At 36.7% G+C, this 20,956-nt stretch overlaps 2 protein-coding genes across 2 annotated transcripts; one reads left to right on the top strand and one right to left on the bottom strand.

Moving 5' to 3' along the window:
* Nucleotides 1–1,419: 1,419 nt before the first annotated feature.
* LOC131806822 (mucin-2-like) lies at nt 1,420–13,477 on the bottom strand. Its single transcript, XM_059131554.1, has 4 exons — nt 12,891–13,477; nt 4,698–11,706; nt 4,474–4,632; nt 1,420–2,874 (listed from the first exon to the last, which is right to left on the bottom strand). The coding sequence occupies exons 1-4, from the start codon at nt 13,007–13,009 to the stop codon at nt 2,557–2,559; spliced, it is 7,605 nt and encodes a 2,534-aa protein (XP_058987537.1). The 5' UTR covers nt 13,010–13,477; the 3' UTR covers nt 1,420–2,556.
* A 2,681-nt stretch (nt 13,478–16,158) lies between these two features.
* Nucleotides 16,159–17,574, top strand: LOC131806892 (ubiquitin carboxyl-terminal hydrolase isozyme L5-like). The gene is made up of 2 exons (XM_059131734.1): nt 16,159–16,367; nt 16,435–17,574. Exons 1-2 carry the CDS (start codon nt 16,295–16,297, stop codon nt 17,334–17,336), a joined length of 975 nt encoding a protein of 324 aa, XP_058987717.1. The 5' UTR covers nt 16,159–16,294; the 3' UTR covers nt 17,337–17,574.
* Nucleotides 17,575–20,956: the final 3,382 nt, after the last annotated feature.

Here is a 20,956-nt window from a genome sequence, read left to right as displayed (position 1 = left end):
GGTCTGCTGCCAAAATGTTTGCGTGTTCAATTCTTTAATACACCCTCCAGAATATTTTCGCGATAATATTCTGCATTTATTCGGCTGCGTTTGAGTTCCGGTTGCCAACCGAAGGTGCACATTTTCGGCTGACGTCTTTGGCAAGTAAACACGATTATTTTGTTTGTTTATAAACTGCTGGACAGCGAATGTTTATTCATCGGAGAAAACCAAATGCGGCAGTTCACCACTTTCGGCCAAGCGAAGCAACTCTTTTGAGTGCATTTTCTTTCTGTTGCGGTGTAAGTTCTTGCACTTTTTGGAATTTCAATGGCTTTACTCCGAGCTAATTTTTCAATATTTTCCGAATGACATATTGCGATATGTTCAGCTCACGAGCCATTTTTCGGCCACTGCGACGCGGGTTTCGATCAAGTCGCTTCTTTATTTTTCGAACCATTTCTGCTGATGTTGCTGTTTTCAGTATCACGGTAACGAGCGATGGTACGAGACACAAAAGATTTATTCACATTTAAATGCTGGAGTGCTCTAACGATATCCACTTGTGGTTTTGCAGCCAAATATAAAGAAATCACACTATCACGCTTGATTTCCTTGACGAATAACTTTTTTTCTGGGAAAATTCTCACCAAAATGCTTTTGTACGCTTGTAAACAATATGAGCTGTCACTGTAATAATTTTAACAGCTGTCGGACGAGTGGCTTAGAAATGTCAGCAGCCTGAAGTTGGTTGCAGTTTCTTCATCTCAGCCTGTACATAAAACTGAGGGCTCTTGTACTCACTCATTCCGGATGTGGAACACACGATTTAATTACATTTAGGCATATTCGAATAGAACAAAAATGTTGTCCCATGTTCAGAGGAGGCAAGAGCTTAAACTTGTAGCATTCTCTTCATCCTAATACTAGGGCGATTGTTTGTTGTCTTCTTTATCTCCGTAGAGTTTGCAGTGACCTGCAATGATGCTCACGTTGAGTTTTTTTCGCTTGACCCAAAGTTTGCGCGATCGCCTCCGTTATCCAATATCATCAAATCCACATTTGCACAACATGATCAGTGACTTGAAATTACATGTATTGTAGTTATATGATCTAGAGCACAACTTTATGCCATTCCTATGGCCATCGATTTGAGGGCTTTTGGTCAGTCAGAGGATCTTTAGACCAGAATAAGCTATAATTATTACCAAGCAAGAACCAGGCTATAGTAAAAACAACTACCATCCTAAGTAAATGTAGAAATGGTAATGAATTTTCTCCTCTAATACATTTCTTTTCAAGCCATAGCGACAGTTAATATTGAGAACAGAAGGTAGTTAAGGGTAAATTCATGCCCCAATTTTTAAATCTGGTCAAAAATTTTTAAAAATATCCAAATCCGAAATGTTTTATCCCAAACATCCACATAAACAACTCGTGTTATTTTATTTTCTTTTTTGATTTTTATTGTTGCACATTTGTTAATATCTACAAATCTATAATAATACATCAATATTTATAGATATAAAAACACAAGGAAAACATAAATGGAAGAAAAAAATAAACAACCTAACACATTTATAATTTATTATAGAAATAAAGTAGCTTGGAAAACACAAAACGATTTTCATTCAAAATAAAATAATTCATTTCAACAAAATTGGAGTAAACTGCATAACAGTTACGAAATTCAGGCCGATATAATGTTTAAAAGAAAAATTCTTCCACAATACAGATAAATACTTTTTTGTTGTGATTGGTAGGAATGAAATTTTAGAATTTAGAGGAACGACAGGAAAAATAAAAAAATTGTTTATGTTTACATATTTGTAGGGGTAAATACAAATCTGTAGTTTTTTTCTGTATCATCTAACAAATCAATATAGTTGATTATAATGTTATTTTCTTTTTTTTTTGTTTTGTTTTGTTGTTTTGTATTCTTTGTCTTAGTACAATGCAAATTTTATTAAACATTGAATATAGAAATTTACTTTTTCTTTAACGCTGTATTATTGTTATGTTTAAAAAAGAAGCTTAACTACGTTACTATAATAGTATTTCATTTTTTATACTTTCATCTGAAAATAAATGTTTAATTTTTAGCGAGAATAACTTAAATAAATTTATGTATCATGGTATAAAAAGAAAAGAAAAAAATGTAAGAAACTAAAATGCCTACGTTAATTTTTTATTACACTCACTTTCATTAATATTACTTTGTATGCAATTATTGCATTCGCAATGTTATTCGCTTAACATTACGTATTTTTAAGTATAAATATATGCATTTCTTTGTTGATGTTTTTTTTTTTTTTGTATGCGAATTGTATATATGTATGTATTCAATTGTGTCCTTAGAAATACATAGAGATTTTTTTACTTATATACAAGATTAGTAAGTATGTCTGTGTGAGTGTATTTAGTGTACTTATGTACATATTATACGGAAATTGGTTGGCTTTTATGCAAATTAACTTTCAATTTTCAAGTTAAAAAGACATAAATGCTGATAATTTGTAACATAACCTATTTATACGATTTTCTCATTTTATTGGAGAATTGCTGCTTGTTACAAGACTATTTTTGCTTTTTCCCAATTGCACGCTTCTGTTGTATTCGTTCTTTAAGATTTTTGATAAGAGCCTCAATATCATCAATGTTGTAGGCGTAAATAAGTTTGCATTGTTTAGCTTGTATGTTGCCATTATTGAGATTTTTAAGTGCATGTTGCAGACAGTAAATATTGCCGTCATCAGTTCGAATCATTGAAATATAGAGATTTGCCCGGCAAAAATCACATTCACTTTCAATGGACTTGAAGGGGGGTTGCTGCTGTTTTTTACCTTTGCCACTTTTTTCGTTGGTGACCTTTTCAGTTGAAGTTACACCGGTTGCCTTAAAATAAAAGAATAGAATAAATATTATTAATATTAATTTTTTGATAAACATATCCAGTTATGACATCATTTACAAAAACTAGTGACAATACTGTCTCTAGTTGTTAGATCCCATAAGCTTATTTTCATATTTCTTATTGCATTTGGACAGAATACGGTTTCTGAGTCATTTTTATGCATTATTCATCAAAATACAAAAATTATGACGAGAGACAAACACTATTCCACAATCTTGAAATTTTTCACGAGGGTTAGTCTCGGTGCGTAGAAGTGTGATAAGGATGGGAGTTTGGAAATTCGTACTAAACGGGTATGGAAAATACTAAAATGTACTAAAAATTGAATAATACACAAAACGAGAAATTAGGAATGAAAGTCAATGGAGGAGTGCAGAATAGATGTACCAAAGGGTTTTTGGAGATTCAACCTTCATGGTTACGAAAAATTCTAAATTCCTAAACTTCCTAAATGGTACCATTTGGTATTATGTGAAAGGATAGAGCTAAAAACTAAATTTGATACCGAGATCACTGTGGTTTGCAATGCATACTGTAAATATTTGAAAATTACTAAATAGCACTAAATTTGGATCACTGTTGGTGTCTAGGATGGATAGATGTAGATTGTTTTGGATATTTACTAAATTTGGTATTGGGTGAAGGGATAGAGCTGATACTGATGTCACTGTTGGTTTCTAGGGTTAACATAGGGTTGTGGGGGCGGTACCACAAGAAGTAGACCGATATATTACATCTTCACACAAGACCTCGGTTTAATAAAAATATTGTGATATTGTCCATTTTCGCACTTGACCTTTTTCGCACTGATATAAATATTAGGATTTGCAAGTTGGAGCAAAATCGGATCATCATTTCTCTTTCTGTGCAGCAAATTATTTTATTTGAAAATGTTGACATTTTGTGGGGGAGGTGCCGATATTGCCCATCTTCGAATTCGATTTAAGTTTGACAATAATATTACGATACACCAAGTTTGGATCAAATCGGATACTCCTTTCGAGAGTTATCGTGTGCACCAGTTAGACAGGCGGGCGGAAATGACTAGATCGACTCCAAATATCCTGAAACGGATTTGGTCCAAGGAGACCAAAGGTTCGATGAGGCACATAAAAAATAAAAATATTGCTGTCAATACTGCTAATCAAAGATAATCTTCGATTAACTAAGGAGCTCGAATAAATACGTACATGTTTTATTAATTTGTACGCTGATAACACCTAAAACCATAAAAATATTTTTTCGGTTTCTCCGAAATTAGCAGCAGCTTAAATCTGAGCTACTGCTTTTTTGTGAGCTGAACTTGTCGCTTCATTGCCAATTAGGCCCAAACAAAAATAGCTAGCATATCAACAACAACAGGCCATTTGCCTGATCATGTGCTACTTTAACCCTTACTGCCAATATTTAATAGTAGTTGCACTGTAAGGCTAATTTCAATAGGTTCCGGATTTAAAACCCTGTTATTTTATGCTTCTAATATAAATTTCCTAGTCGTAGACTTCAACTCCACACAACCTATTCAGTCAATATGGTCGTTAACTAGTTCATGAATTATAAGTTTCATGTCAGTATCCTACCTTGAGTTGTTCTCGAGCGGCAGCTTCTTTTTCATACACTTCTTGCAACATAGGTAACATTTGCTGCATCGTATCGGATGAGACACGCTGATCATAGCCCAAAGCAAAAAGTAATTGCTCCAATGAAAACATTGCGGGTTCGCAACTGTCATGAATATCCTGTTCGAAACAAAAAAAATAGTAATTATGAAAAGTTTCTCAACAGCATTTCGTTTTTGACATACCCTGAAATCATCTTTCGCCAAATCCAACCAAGATGTTGTTGCAAAGTATACACTTTCTGAGACCACATAACCTGTAGCTAAACTTGAGGTGTAAGCACGAGGGAAAACGACTATAAATTCGCCAGGTTTTTGTTCGATACGACACAGTGATACTCCGCGGTCGGTGAGCATGTGTGGAGGTACCATAACAGTATCACAGGGTAGCCATATTGTTTTATTTTGACAATGTGTGGGTATGAGCGATGTAAGAGCTGCTCTAAAATTGGCACTTTGGTCGTCCGGTATACCGTACCACAGTTTTGATGCGCCGGTATGAAGGTATTCGATCCACGACAAACCGTGTGGATCACGATACCAACAGCAGGCCGAAAACAGCATACCAACATGCAATGTGGGCACAGTTACACCCATCACAGGCCCCAATGATCGTAGCACAGAACCAGGATTATTGGTCAATACTTTAAGATTCCATGGATGGCGCGCATAATTGGAACCCTTACCTTTGGGCCCAGGACTGGGGAAACCAAAGCCCCAGCCGGAGGAATCAATTGAGCCGGAATGTACACACACATGACTGTCCCTGACGGCTACGTGTCGCCAAAACTCTGCCTCTACCTCGTTCACAGTGGGTTCGGTGTTCTTAAACCACAAAGCCATGGTATTGCGGGCGATACGGTAGAATTGACTTAAAGGCATACTTCGTCCTTTTACTATACACTCCATCGACACCCCATCTACTTCCTCTTCGGATTCTTCTTCGTCGTTCTCCGAGGAGACATCATCGTCTTCATTGGAAACACTTTCTGTGTTGACAAAACGATCTGCGTTTCGACGGGCACGAGCTTCCCGTTTTGCCCAATCAGCTTCCACTTCATCGAAGAGTTTTTGACGTTCGGCCGGCGACAGAGTGTCGTAGGGCAATAAATATTTACAATAGATATCATCCAATTTGGTTACCCGATCTTGAGCTAGTTTCGGTATACACATTTCTTCAGCAACACGGGCCCATTTTTTCTTTTCGATGACTTCTTTCAGACCACCCAATTCTTGTACGGTGTGATAAAGGCGCGGCAAATCCACTTCCATTCCACCAATCCATGGTGGGTGATTCATGACAATGCTCTGGGTTGCCAAGTACTTTTTGATGGCACTTAATTCCTTGGCACTTGGACCCCAACGATGCAACAACTTGTGTACATATTGATTGTAGGCGGTGAAGCGCATTTCATCGGCGATACGACACTCGGGCTTAAAAGATGGCGGAGGTATGATTTTACAAATGCCAAATCGGGCCGCTATAGGTGTGATGCGTTCAATGAATTCGATGGGGTCGGCAAATTCTTTCTCCGTTGGCCGGAAGATAGGAGCTTCTACCATTTGTGTGGGGTCATCGTGACGTGGGAATGCTGTATTGTTGGACATTTTAATGGGAGCATCGTCCTTGAACTTTTTACTTGTTGTGTGGCCTGCACCCGTCCCAACAGCTGCATTGGAGGCCGCGGCATTTCGGGATTTAACGGATCCAGAAAATAATGAGGAATTTGAATTGACACGTTGCAAGCTACCACCTGTGACACCGCCTGCGGTAGAAGTTGATGGTCCTGCTTGTACAGTCGATGCGAGCGAATCTCCTTTGAAGCGGGGCTGTACAGTTCCAATAGGTACACTTTTCATGCTGTTTGGAGCGGAAGTGGTCGCTGTCGCTGCAGCTGCTGCCGACGTCGACGCACCACTAGTTGAAGTGACCTTTTTATCGCCCGACATTAAATTTTTAACTATATCCGATACATTCATTGTTTCAGGTATTGGTTTTGTATTCGATCTCATTTGGGCTTTGGTGACTAAGGTAGCGTGCATTATTACCTTCTGATTGGGACCGTCTGGCCCTTCGCGGCCCAGTTTAACAGCCACACCCTGAATACCACCCTCACCATCACCCCCACTTGCTATACCTTGTAAAGGAATATAGAAGGTATGTCCGTCACCAGATTCAGAGTCGTTGTCATTCACAATTTTTTTCGCAGCTTCACCTGCCGCCTTTTTGCCACCTTTGCCTGCTTTGTTGCCGGCTGATTTTCCAGTCTTGCTATCCGCATCCAGACTGACTTTAACAAGCTTGTTTTTCTCCGATGGACTTAATGTTAATGAGACTGAACTGGTCTGAGAATTTCCACCCGCTAATTCTTTATTTGCAATCTCCGCAACAGCTGCTGCATTTCGTTTCGGTTTTGTGGAAAGACTGCGCTGGGCTATTGCGGATGTGTTGTCAATATTTGAGTCACGGCGGTTCTGACGCCTATATGATGAGGCTTTTTCGGTTTTCACAGGCACTGGAGCTGTTGCTTCATCGTCATCCTTGTCAAAGGAGTATATGGACTTTTCATTCTCCGCAGAGAATGCTTCATTAAGGGTTCCAAAACGTTTATGACTGGATGTCGTAGGTGTTTTTGGATCTTTACTGTTGGAGTTGTGTTGTTTTGGAGTCAGTTTTTGCTGATATACTGGAGTCCGCTTTGGAGTGCGGCTAGCGGAAGCATTGGCCGATGGTGTTTTCGTCGCATCCTGTGTAGACCCAACATCATCGTTTGTGTTGACAATACTATCTTTAGGCTTAGGGCACAGTGGTTTATCGTCCGAGTCCTCTGATAAGTGTTTTCGACGTCCCGGCTTTGTGGATGTCGATGCAGCCTGTATGGATGGAGAAGTTACTCTCTTTTGGTTAGCTGCTTTTTGATTGTTCTGATGTTTTTGGGTGGGTGACGTTCCTTTTGCAACGTCGTCGTTCTCCCAGGTTGTGGGCGCTGCTTCCTTTTCGTTCGATTTATTTTGTTTAGCTTCATTCGCCAAGGACTTTACTGCTGCTGTTTGCTTTTCTTCTTTATTTGTAGATTTTTTGTTTTCGATCTTTTTATCCGACTTATCGGATTGTGTATTTTTTTCATCGATACTACCCGGCGCAGGTGATGATTTATTTAGAGGATTTTTATCACATTGCTGGTTAAGTGGCAGCGAGTTTTTGTCAAATTCATCTTCTTGAAGAGGACTGGTTGGCTCTGTAAGTTTAAGATCTTCTTTACGGTTATTGGCAGCATTGGCGGCTGAAGCAACAACAGGCGTAGCTTTCAGTGATGGGCCTTTAGCTGACCAGGCGCTTTCGCTTTTACCCAAATCCCTTGTGGCTTTCGATGAAGAGCTAAATGACGTGCTTTCTTTATCATCGCGGGTTGGGGGTGGTGTAGTATTGAAATTATTTGGTCTTAAATCAGAATCGAAGTCGTCATCAAGATCATCTTGAATTTCATCGGGATTGGAAGAACATTCTATAAGCCATTTGTGTATCTGTTCATGGGTCATATTCACTTTAGCCTTCCTTCTTTCTTTGCCTGAGAGTTGATCTCCGATATAGCTTTCAGTAGGTACGACTGGTCCCAATACTGGCTTATGAATGGAGCCACATTTTCCCAGTGTACATTTTGTATTGTCGGGACCAGAACTTTGAGCCAAACTCACACTGGCAATACCAAAAATTTTACCTGATTCTTCTTTGCTAGGCATTAAATTAGCTGCTAGTATACTGCTGATTTCATCTTTCATCGGATCATTGCTCGTCCCACCGGGTGCTGCTAACACCGCCGATGAAGTAGTTGCACCAATATTATTACTTAAATAGTTTGAATTGCCTGAGAGCAAGGTTTTAGGACTCATTGACATGTTTGGAGCTGAAAATGAGGAATTCTTAAGCAGACCACTACTTGATGCTGATATATCGTATTTCACTGGAGAAGGCGAAGGAAAACTGTTATTTCCTGTTGGTGGATGATTGCCAGGCCTTGAAAGGGTATTGCGGTCAAATTTCGGCGTTAAAAAATTAGGATTGATTTTTGGTGAAGGGTATGCCTCTATTGGAGGTGGATATGTTGTTGGTGGGGTCTGATATTTCATGGGTGATTGTGGAGGCATTTGCATCGAAGATGTGTTCATGTGGGGTCCCACCGAAGTTGAGCTATTAATGCTAGGTCCCATTAAGGGTGATGTTTTCACTGGAGACTGTATGGGAAATTGTGGCCGAACATGTTGTTGCGGTGGTGGAGGCTGTTGTTGTTGCTGTGCCTGTTGTTGTGATGCATGGGCCGTGGAATGATAATGAGCGGGTGATTGTGGTACATACATTGGAGATTTTCCGAAGTTTGAATTTAAACCACAATTAATACCAGTATTTGTAGAAGGGGTGGCCGAGGGGACACCGTAGGTTGCCGGCACATTTAAAATTTTTGATGTTGGTACTGGGGATTTCTTTTCAACGGCTTTAAAAGGTGACTGTGATGTACTAGTAGGAGTAATCGGGGCTGCTGCCTGAATGGCAAATGTAGTGCTGGAATTTGGTCCAGGTGGGGGTGATGATGGTATCGTACCTGCGCTTATTGTTGTTGTTGTTGCACCAAATGACACCGGTATATTTGATGTGCTTGAAACAATCGGCACGGTTCCCACCACATTGCTGGCTGGTGGTGACGTTGAAGACGCAACAATGTTGCTGGATGTTGTTGTAATCGGTTTTGTAGTAGTCAACGACAGAACTGTCAGAGTGGTAAGTGCAGTATTAGCGCTGCACACGGGAATAACATTTGGTAATGTTGATGCTACGATATTAGACGGCATCGCCAATGATTCCATAGTATGGTTAGCAGATTTGTGAGAATTATCCACATCTTTTTCATTCGGCTTTACATGAGCTTTAATCGCTAAAGGTTCATCGTCAGAGTCACTGAAACTTTTTTCTAATTTCCGCTTGGTTTCATTAAGCTCTTCATTTAACAGAAAGTCTTCGTCGTCTTCGGTGCCTTCCTTTGAGTTCTGCTCGGTTTTATTGTCCTTGACAAGATCGCTTAGATTTTCCGTTGACTGAGTCATTTTGGCAATAACGCCTTTCTTTACTAGCATGCCTTCAATTTCCCGCTTGGCTGTAGGTTGGGTCGATGCTTTCGAATTTTTCGGGGGTCGACCTCTACGTCCTGTTGCTAAAGGCTTTTCTGTCGACCCTACCGAAGCGGGAACTTGAGGGGGCGATCCATCTGAATTTTTTACTTCTTTAGGTGTGGGTGATGTGTGCGCTTTGTCCATAGTGCTGCGCTTCAATTCGTTTTCTATTTTTTCCATTTCACGTACATTTGGGCGATCAAAGCTACTTAACGAAACATCGTCCTCCTCATCTTCAGCCAGTTGCAAACGATGTCCTATTATACCCATATAAATAGTAGCTGCTTCTTTTGTCTTACGCGATGGTCTTTGATTTCGAGTTGGGCTTTCGTTCGCAGAGTTGTCTTCCGTTGAAACAGCTTCCGACACTGTATTTTTCTCTGAGTTATCGACTTTTGTCTTCTTTCGACCAACACGAGTATTTGGTGCTTTCTTTGGGGAAGGTGGTGCTAAGTCCGTGCGATTTGCCGTTTTTTCTACTTTTTCGTCGTCTTTAACCTCGACATCCTTTGCTGGTTTATTGTTGGAGATCGAGGCGTGGTTCGCATTCGAACGTTTTCCTTTAATTTTTCCAGTTTGCTTCTCCGCTGTTGTCTTGTCGCTTGCAGTGGTTTCTTTCGTAGTGTCATTGTCTTTTTTCGCCTCTACGGACACGTTTGCAGCTTCTTCCATGCTAGTATTGTCGACAGCTTCTGATGTTTGGTTTTTGAGGGAAGTATTTTTTCCTGTACGTTGGTTTGTTTTCTTCGGACTAGCCTTTGACGTCGCTGCTTTTTTAAGCTTAATTGTTTTAGCTAAGGGTTGTTCATCATCGGATGAGAAGTCAAATACATTATGTTGAGGTTTATTCTTTTCCAGTTCTGTTGATTGCGATGGATCAGCACTACTGGGGGTTTCCTCGGTGGATGTGTTTGCAATGGCTTTCGTGGGTTTTAAAGGTTCTTTGCATGTCACTGAGTCCTTTGTTTCCTGATCATTACTTTCATCAACTGCATTGTCTTCATCTCGCTGTGGTACTTTAACAGGTTCAAAGAAGGCTCTTTGTCTAGTCATGCGGCCAGAAGGTTCGGGTGATGGTATAAAGATTGGCGATTCCTTCTGTCTAGGTCGTTTAACTGGAACTTTTTCTTTGGTTTCGGTTTTTACCGCTTCTTTGTCATCGTTGTCCTTTTTCTTTAGGGTTGCCGAAGAGCGACCCTTGCGTGATTTAGAAGTTGTTTCACTTTCTTTTGAAGGAGACTCTGACTTTCTCTCCATTTGTGAAGGAGTTTTAAGACTCTTTCTGTCCTTCCCATCAGCATCCGAATGTAAGGTTTTGCTATTATCGTCCATATTCGACATATATTCTTCATCCTCATCATCCGACAGATGATCGATCATTAATTTGGAACCTTTTGTTGTCCTATTTGATCTACGTTTTCCCGTTTCCGCGATATTACTGGACTTGTCATCAATGTTACGATTGCTACGGCGATTTCCATCTGCTATAACTTCGGCACGCTTTCGAACTGGAAATGAGGGAAGCTCTTCGTCTTCCTCCTCATCTCCTTGGGCCAACTCTGTTTTACTTTTATCGTGTAATTTTGAATTTTCAACATTTTCTACTATCGTAGTAGAATCATTGTTACTATTCGGTTTATTTGGACTTGCAGAAGGGCCTTCTTCACATTCCTTCTTATCGTTTATTTCGTCCTTTGGTTTGGTATTTTTTGAGGGTCTGCCCTTTTTACCTTTCTTTTTCGTGATAGTTTTTATCGGTTTTTTGACAGGTCGTTCTGGTTCCTTTGACTTTCCTTGGTTTAAAAAATCCAAATGTGGCGGCAATGCTGATGATCCTCGAAAACAAAGAAATGTTAGGAAATCTTCAGTCTTTGGTCGCTTATTTGGCAATATCTCTGTTGGCGGTTCACGACTCTCTGACGATGTACTTGGTCCAGTATTTGAGGATGAGGATGCAGCATTAATCGCACTGTACGATGACTGTGGCGCACTCTGACCTTGGGCAAATTTTCGCTGTGCTTGAACTTTTGTCCTGTTTAAGTAAAAATAAGAAACACAAAAATGGATTGTTAATACTGCGAAATTAGCGGGATTAAATTCTATAAGTTATTATAACGCATGAATTTCATCTGATTCAAAACTATTGCTCTTTTTAACTCTTTGTAAAGTAATTTTTAATAAGAAACCTATGAGAAGGGACAAATTTTAAAAATGTATAGCCAGTGGGAAAAAAAACATAAATTAAATTACGTTAACTTTGGTCTACAATGTGCAAAGAATAACACTAACCGGTATTGCATTTATTATTCAACTTCAAATTTTTAGGCGCAAAGTATACAAATATGTTTCGATCGAAATGTATTTTTGTATTCGCATTATAAATTTATATCGATGGACATTTTTATAGGAAGAACTGTGAACTATCTCTCAAAATTGATATATATTCAAGCTGAAATTCTCACAATAACATTACTTTCGATCCAAATTTCTTCGATATCGAATTCGAGATATCTGCAGATTGCCAAAATGCAGTATACCTTCACTCCGATATAAAGTCTATAGGCTTTCAAAAAATTTCAAAATGTGATAGATCTATTTTAATGAAATATTTTAATTTGTTTAAAATTCATTGAAATCTAGTCCCGATTCGGTCCAATACTATGAACTATGAGCCATCCGACGAAATATGTCGAAAATAATTCCCTTATGTATTAAGGTCTTAGGGGCTTCTTGTTATTTGTTAAGTCCAATTTGAAACACAACAAAAGCAATTTTGCAATAAAATATTGATGTTTCCGTATCATCTATAGGAGATTGAAGAATAAACGTATTTTATGGTGAATCAAGCTCCCAAGTTCTTTAAATAATATTAATTTTTTAAAGATTTCTTTGTACGATGTACAGTTTAAAATTTGCTTGTAATCACTTTTTGCTTATTTTGTAAACACATTTTACATGATCCCATTAGGATTCACAAGACATATATGAGTGGTTTAGCACGCCACCCTCGTTAATTTTTTGCTTTAGTGCATGGCACAATCACCTCTTCTCAAACAATTAAAATATACACACAACATTTAATGAGAAAAAGAGCAAAAATATCGAGGAAAATAAATAGAATAAATTAAAAAAAAGAAAAACAACAAAAAAAGATAAAATAAAGCGCGAACACACATACATACTTATTCATAAGAATATATAGACAAATATTCATACCTTTTGGGCATTTCTGGCGATGACTCTACAGCAGTAGACGGTTGTTGTTGTTGTGGTGTTGGTGGCGGCGGCGGTGATGACTCCTTACGCTTACGCTTGGAGTCTTTTGAGACCACCATCTTGATGGCAAATGTGTTAAAACTTTACTATTACTATTGAAATGTTTGCTAAATACAAATCAATATACAAATGTAATGTTTATTAACCAACAGTTTTTGTTTTCCCATAAGAAAACAATAGCAAAATCAATTTGCTTTCTGTTTGTGCCGTTGGCTCTTAGAACACGTCAAAAGAAATCGAGAAGCGAGATGAAAAAACAATTACACACAAAACCACCACTTCCCAATGAAATTTTTCTTCATTCGCAAAAAAAAATTGTTTCCGAAGCAAACGTAATTTTTCTTCCTCATATTTCAAAAGTTTCACGTTTATTTTAATGTAAATATTTATTGCACCCCGATTATGCACTGTTTATTTCGCCCCATTAGGCATTTTCACAGAAATTTTATTGTGTATTTCAATGGAAAATGTATGCAATTTTCGGATTTGAGAAATTTTTCTCAACACGATCAGAGAACTGAGCTGCAATAAAGTGTTTAACGGCGGCGACGCTGACTAAAATACAATGGCGTCAGCGGCTTGTCGTGAAAACGTCAATATTGTACAGCAGCTTTGAATTCCAATCCTTGTTCTGTTCCAGTACATTTAATGTGTGTCACAACTGATGTGTCATTTTGCTGTCAAAATACATTATTAGCTTAACAATACACGTACACAAAAATATTCTATACGTCCGCATTAACCAAATACGCCAGAGCCTTATTTTTAAATCTTTCAACTAATAACGTTGTAAAAATTGATAATTTTCAAATTCTCCAAATTGTTGATATCACTCATGGCATAATTACAAAAGGTAGAACAAAGCTACTCTCTAAATATAATTTTTGTGATAAAACTATACCTCTGTTCCAGAACCCGTAAGAATCTACCAAATTTTCAAATTTTTTCGATATCATAAAGGGAAAATTTGTTATCGTAGTAAAAAGTTGTACATCCTTGCAACTCTATATTGTTCTACCATTTTAGATTCAGTCTTATGGAATATCCCCGCTGGTTGTTCCAATATAAGAATTTTGTTTAAAAACATTAAAAATAAACAAAGTCAACTGTTGCATATTTAAAAGTCTAATTGACACTATAATAATGTGTTCTAGAACTGCTAGAATGTAAAAGTTTTTACTATGATAACCGATTTCCCTTTATGATATCGAAGAAAATTGCAAAACTAGTAGATTCTTGCAGGTACTGGAACAGAGCATAAGTCTCCAGCACCCAAGTTCTCACAATGTTTTTTGTAAATTTAACGTAATAAAACGTAATTTACCATATAACTACATAAAATTAATGTTCCTTTCTTAGATTTGTGTATATACAATCGGTTTATGAATATAAAATTTTGAAAAATTACGTTGTAAATGGAATAATCTTGGTAAAAGATTACAGGAAACTTGATACGTCAATTTTTTAAATGTTTTTTTTCAAATATAAGTCTATTTTTATAAGTTTTCTTGGTAGAAAAAATGCAGGTAGATGCATTTTTTTAAAAAACTGTCAATCGGAATATTTTTTCATTAAACATTTTTAATTTCAAAATTGCTAAATTGATTATGGCAACCCTTTTCTGACGAACTCGACCTTATCATTTTGCAAATAAAATCTGTTTCATAACAAAAATATTTCCCTATGACGAGTTGCAGATTTTACAAAATTAATAAATGTTTTTTATTTTTGGCGTTCTTTAGGACGTAAAAACAGTTTTAGATTCCATATTTCAGAAATACCAAATTTATTTGTCTGTTCTTGGATTTAAACATAGAGAGATAAATATTTCAAGCCCTTTATCTTAAGGAAACGTTTTCCGTGATGTTAGTTCTTGCGTAGGCCTCAAATGAGGTTTTACTTTAGGTCCGCCTTTAAGAATCCGTAGAATTACCAGCTGAAAAATGTTGCCAAAATCTTCACTATATCTGCTGTATGAATTCTTGTAACACAATTAATGCCAATTCGACTAATAATGAGAGATCAGAATCTTTTACCCATGGTACAATAAGTAGCTTTGTAAAATTACATAAATACAGCCCTGAGGCTATGTCCGCTTCCTGACAGAATTATTCAAAATTATACGTAACAAGTTGTTTTCATTTATTTCATATTTTTTCTAATTTTTTAAATGAGTTAAAAAGCGAGAAAAATGAATGAGATATCGGGATTTTCTTTTAAAAATGTTATCCAAACTCATGGTAGAATTAAGGAGGTAAAGCCATGCAATCATATGTTTACAATTTTTTTTTTAAATTTATATTTGCAAATCCATTGTATACACACAAATCAGAGATGGAAATCTGTTTTTATGCAGTGAAATTTGCATGGTGGTAGAATATAGGTATACACATCGACACAGCTGCTGGGACAATGAACTGTCAAACCAATATTGGAATGGAAAATGTTGAATGAAATCATTTAAATTTGTAAAAATTTTGAAAGAGGCGAATTATAATAGCCTCCGATTAACGTCGAATAAGAAAACATATAAAAATCCACTTATATTTGAAAAAAAACATTTAAAAATTCAATTAATATTCCCAAGCGTTGATGCATCTACCTGTATTTTTCTACCATGGAAATTTGACTAGGTAAATTACAGAAAATGCAGAGATGGGTATGCTTATTTGAAATGACTACCTTCTACCATCTTAATTTTACCAGGTGCAAACTTCTGGTTAATATCTGCAATGCGGGCCTTGCACTGTTTTAGATTATTTTCTTACTTGACTTTTATAGCCTCCAAACGGGGTGAAAATAACAAAATATTTGGTCTGAAATTAATGAAAAACTCTTGCAAACCTACGCCTACGAAGGGACACGAAAGAAAAAAATTTTAATCATATGATATGACATGAGATTACTTTGGTAATTGTACCATGTACGACACTAATCGGAGGTTGTTATGATATGTATTTTTCAAGAATTGTTACAATTAAATAATTTTTCATTCAAAAATCTCAATTTAAAAATTGGATTAACAGTTCATTTTCCGATGCGGCAATCTGCATTTTTCCACCATGGTAATAATTTTGAAAAAAAAAAAATTAAACATCTTTTTGCACTTGGCAATTCTACCATGATTGCTTTTATTTTACCATACAATGTGAACCCAATCTTGTGTCCAATTTGTTGTTTGGCAATACTTTCAGGGTTGCAATTTTTGTATCAAATGCGTTTGTAGGCATCTCATCAATGTTTTCGAGCAATTGTGATTTTGCAAATTTAAAGAATTCATATTGCAAATTCTAATTGCAGTTAATATCTGCTTATAACTTTGAACTGTACATATATCAACAACAATGGAAGGCGCTGGCAATTGGTGTTTAATAGAGAGTGATCCTGGTGTATTTACTGAGCTTATTAAGGAGTTTGGTACTCAATAAGGAAATTTACCGGTTTTACCGTCCTTTAATTCGTAGTTTACATTTACTTTTCATAGGTGTCGAAGGCGCTCAAGTAGAAGAAATTTGGTCTTTAGATGCTGAGTCATTTAAGAGTTTGGAACCTATACATGGGCTTATATTCCTCTTCAAATGGGTGCAAGATGATGAACCGGCAGGTAGTGTTGTTAAAGATGATCGTCTGCAGAACATTTTCTTCGCCAAACAGGTTATCAATAATGCTTGTGCCACACAAGCCATTCTAAGCGTCCTACTTAACTGCAAACATGATGACATCAAGCTTGGGGAGACTTTGTCCAACTTCAAAGAATTTTGTCAATTTTTCGATCCATACAACAAAGGTTTGACACTGAGCAATGCATCACAAATACGAACGGTGCACAATAGTTTCGCACGACAGACCCTTTTTGAGTTGGACTCGAAGAACCAAAACAAAGATGAAGATGTTTATCATTTTATTGGCTACGTACCAATTGATGGTCGTTTATATGAATTGGATGGATTAAAGGAGGGACCCATTGATCTGGGTGCCATAGCTGCGGGACAAAACTGGATTGATGTCGTTCGACCAATCATAGAAAAGAGAATGAATAAATATAGTGAAGGTGAAATTCACTTCAATCTGATGGCTATTGTTTCGGATCGTCAAAAAATCTACCAACAGCAAATTGATAAACTTTTGAGTGGTGGCAGTGACGAAGCCATGGAGACCGACGACCGTGAGACTGAAGTTGCTAAACTACGCTCTTTGATTGATAATGAAGTGGAGAAACGTAAACGTTATCGCATAGAGAATATTAGACGTAAACACAATTATCTACCATTCATAGTTGAGCTCTTAAAAATGCTGGGAGAGCGCGGTCAATTAATGCCTATTTACGAGAAAGCAAAACAAAGAGCAATGGAACGAGAAGCTGCGGCAGCCAAAACAAAATCCTAAATCTCAAAACGTCTAATATTTAAACTCAATTCATTGCGTTTGTTTTACATTATTTATAGCGCTGTCCTTGTTTAATAGGGATCGCATATTTCTATTCTGTTGTATCTTGATGTATTTTTTTTAATTACGCTTGGGATATGAAAATTTGCATTTATTAGATGCCAAAAGTCCGCATTTGTAAGAAAGAAAATGTACGCGCATGGATATGCGTTAAATACATACTGCCTCCATAAACAAACTATTGCTCTGTTCCAGTACTTACAAGAATCTACTAGTTTTGCAAAATTCTTCGATATCATAAAGGGAAAAACGGTTATCATAGTGAAATATTTTACATTCTTGCAGTTCTGGAACAGATCACATGTTTTCTTTCAAAAAGATTTTTTTATACATTTCTAAAACTATGGCAAAAAATCGATCAAATAACAAATATAAAAGCAAAGTATAAAAGTAGTTTCTTTCATGGTACGATAAAAGGTAAATCTACCAGCTGATTACAATTTTTTCTGAGTGTGCCCGACTTCTGTTAAATTTGTCTATGTATTAACTGTTTTGAAAAATAAGTAGTTTGGATCATCGCTCAATAAGAAAGGTTGCTCAGTCATCAAAATAAAGCGCTAAAATCATCAAAATAGCGAATTTCGGGAGGTACGGTTATACCAAAACGTGGACATACATGGACCATTTTCAATGCCAAAGGTCCTGCAGACATAATATACATTTGAGTAAAATTTTATTAATCTACTTCATTTCGTTCTGTAGCTAGAGTGATTTCCACAGACGGACGGACATCTAAATATGTCCAAAATGTAAACAAAAAAAAAAAAAAAAAAAAAAAAAATTAGAACATTTAATTTTAATACTTTCATATCATTCCCCTGAATGTATACTTGTTAGCTGTAGGTCCAAATCTCTCAACTCTTCAATCAATCGCTAGAAAATCTTGGAAAATTGAAACCCAACTGCATATATACATAAAGTGTACTACATTTTGCAATTTTAGAATACATGAAATATACGACAATATTACCGATGTGCTATATCCAAATCTTAACCGATTTCTAATTAATTTGTCAAATTTTATTGTAACCAAATTCTGCCACACATTCTGAATTTCATACATATTGTGTTTGATGCATTACATACATAAAAACAGACGAAATATATATGGGAGCTATACCCAAACCTCAACCGACTTCAATATAATTTGACAGATTTTTTTTTGGTACCAAATTTAGTCACTCGTGCCGAATTTCATTGGAATCGGGCATGCGTATCGTGTTTTGTGCACCAAATATGTGAAGTCGGACGAAAGTATATATGGGAACTATATCCAAATCTGAACCGATTTCAATATTATCGTATACTAAAAGTCTGGACTTTTAATTTAATTCAGTTTATTTCATTAAGAAAGACACGGTCGAATTTAATGTTTTTATACCCTACAACACTATGTGTTGGGGGTATTATAAGTTTGATTGGGCCAAAAATTATGTAACACCTCGAAATATTGGCTTCCCACATAGGAAAGTATATATGGATCTTCCTATCTCGCCGAGCTGAGTCGATCTAGCTATGTATGTCCGTCCGTCTGTCCATGTTAATTTATAATCACGGAAGTTAGCATGGAGTAAGAGCTTAGGGGTGGCTAGAAGTCTACCAATTTTAATGGTCATCGGGTAATATTTAGTGGGTGAAATAGACCGTAACATTTGTGTTAAATAAAAGTCAAATTTTCCATTAAACCGCGAATGTTTTTAATCCCGACGAAATCACAAACAGACGAATAGGTCAATTCTGACCGTTATTTGTCGATGCCGATAGTTAATATATCTGATATATATATAGCGAAATATATACAATGTGTATATACAAAGGAACGGGATGTTAGCTATAATGCTTATATCTCAAGAATGACTGAACCGATTTCCACAAATTTTGTCAATTCAGAATGCCCTCTTGGCATAAAAGTATAAAATCTAAAAAAGTCGCATAAAAAGATGTCAATAATGATGTTAATATAGGTTTAGTAGTATTTTTGTTATATTTTTTTATTTTTTCATATTTTTTATCGCATACGATTTTTTCAATTTGACTTATAATATTGAAGTGTACATTTTGTAATATTTTTTCGCCTTACAACACAGGTTGGGGTTATTATATACAGATTGCAATTATCGTCCAATCCTCACGAAAATTTTCATAAGAGCAGGGTTAGGCTCAAAAGGGCTAGGCCTATTGGTTTTAAAGATGTCTGCAATATATTTGGGGGGTTGAAATGGACCAACAACTAAAAATGTTCCTGACGTTACGTTATAAAGGTCACAAATAGAAACCAAAGGACACGAAATGGGGCCTCTTGCTTTTGGACATGATTGCAAAATATTTAGGGGTTCAAATGAACCAAAAACAGAAAAGATATTCCTAATCACACAATTGAAGCCAATCGACACGCCTGAGAAGAGATTTAAGGACAAGGAAGGATTCTAGCATTTTGGATGGAAAATGGACCACAACAACTAACAGTATGACGAAGTGCTTAAATATTGCGCAAATGTCCCTGGTCAATGTCTCGTGACATAATTTCAAAAGAGAAATCTTCCAAAATCGATCTGGATATAAGGGGCTTCTAACATATTGTAGTGTTGTAGGGTATCACATGGTCGGCCCCGCACGACTATAGCCTTTGCTTACTAGTTTAACTTGTTCTTATTAAAATATACATATAATGTTTCGCCACATGAGCTAAAACCGGTATAAAAATGTGGCAAAAAAAACATAAAATACCAAATACATCAAAATACTAACCAAAACGTTGGCCGATATATCTCATTTTCAATATCAACCATCCTAGACACAATACAAATTGTTAGGCTAAATTTTGACGCTCTACGTCAAATAATGTGGGCTGTATCGTGATTTCAACAGCAAGACAGACAGATGGGCATCGATAAATCGACTTTATCCGACCATTCGGTTCGACAACACCTCAACCACTCCATATAACAAAAGTCGGACCGAATACGCATCCGAAATCGGAAGTTTCATCGGACTTTCGGACCAAATACGCATCCAAAATCGGAAGTTTCATCGGACTTTCGGACCGAATACGAAATCGGAAGTTTCATCCGACTTTCGACATGCTGACTATGATGCTTGAGATGCATCAACGTTTGGGATCATTGATATGTCAAACATTTTTAGATTTTTCTTCTAAAATAAGAAGATTTGTATATACCTATATGACGCCAATCGGCGGTTGTTATGATATACATATTTAATAAATTTTTGAATATGAATAATTTTCCATTCAACATTTTCATACCCTCCACCATAATATGGAGGGTAAGTTTAAGTTTGTCATTCCGTTTGTAAAACCTCGAAATATATTCGCGATGTCCGTCCGTCTATCCATCTGTCCGTCTGTGGAAATCACTCTAGCTTCCGAACAAAATGAAGTAGGTTGATAAGATTTTACTCAAGTGAATATAATGTCTGCAGGACTTTTGGTATTGAAAATGGGTCATGTAGGCCCACGTTTTGATATTGCCCATAGCCCCATTATTATTCACCGAAATTATTCGCCGAATTTGTTTCAAATTTGGTATTTAAAGTTCGTA

Source organism: Musca domestica, unplaced genomic scaffold (genome assembly GCF_030504385.1).
Source record: "Musca domestica strain aabys unplaced genomic scaffold, Musca_domestica.polishedcontigs.V.1.1 9, whole genome shotgun sequence".
Lineage (NCBI taxonomy): Eukaryota > Metazoa > Arthropoda > Insecta > Diptera > Muscidae > Musca > Musca domestica.
Note: the sequence above shows the minus strand (reverse complement) of the source record. Positions and strands in the feature narration are given on the sequence as shown.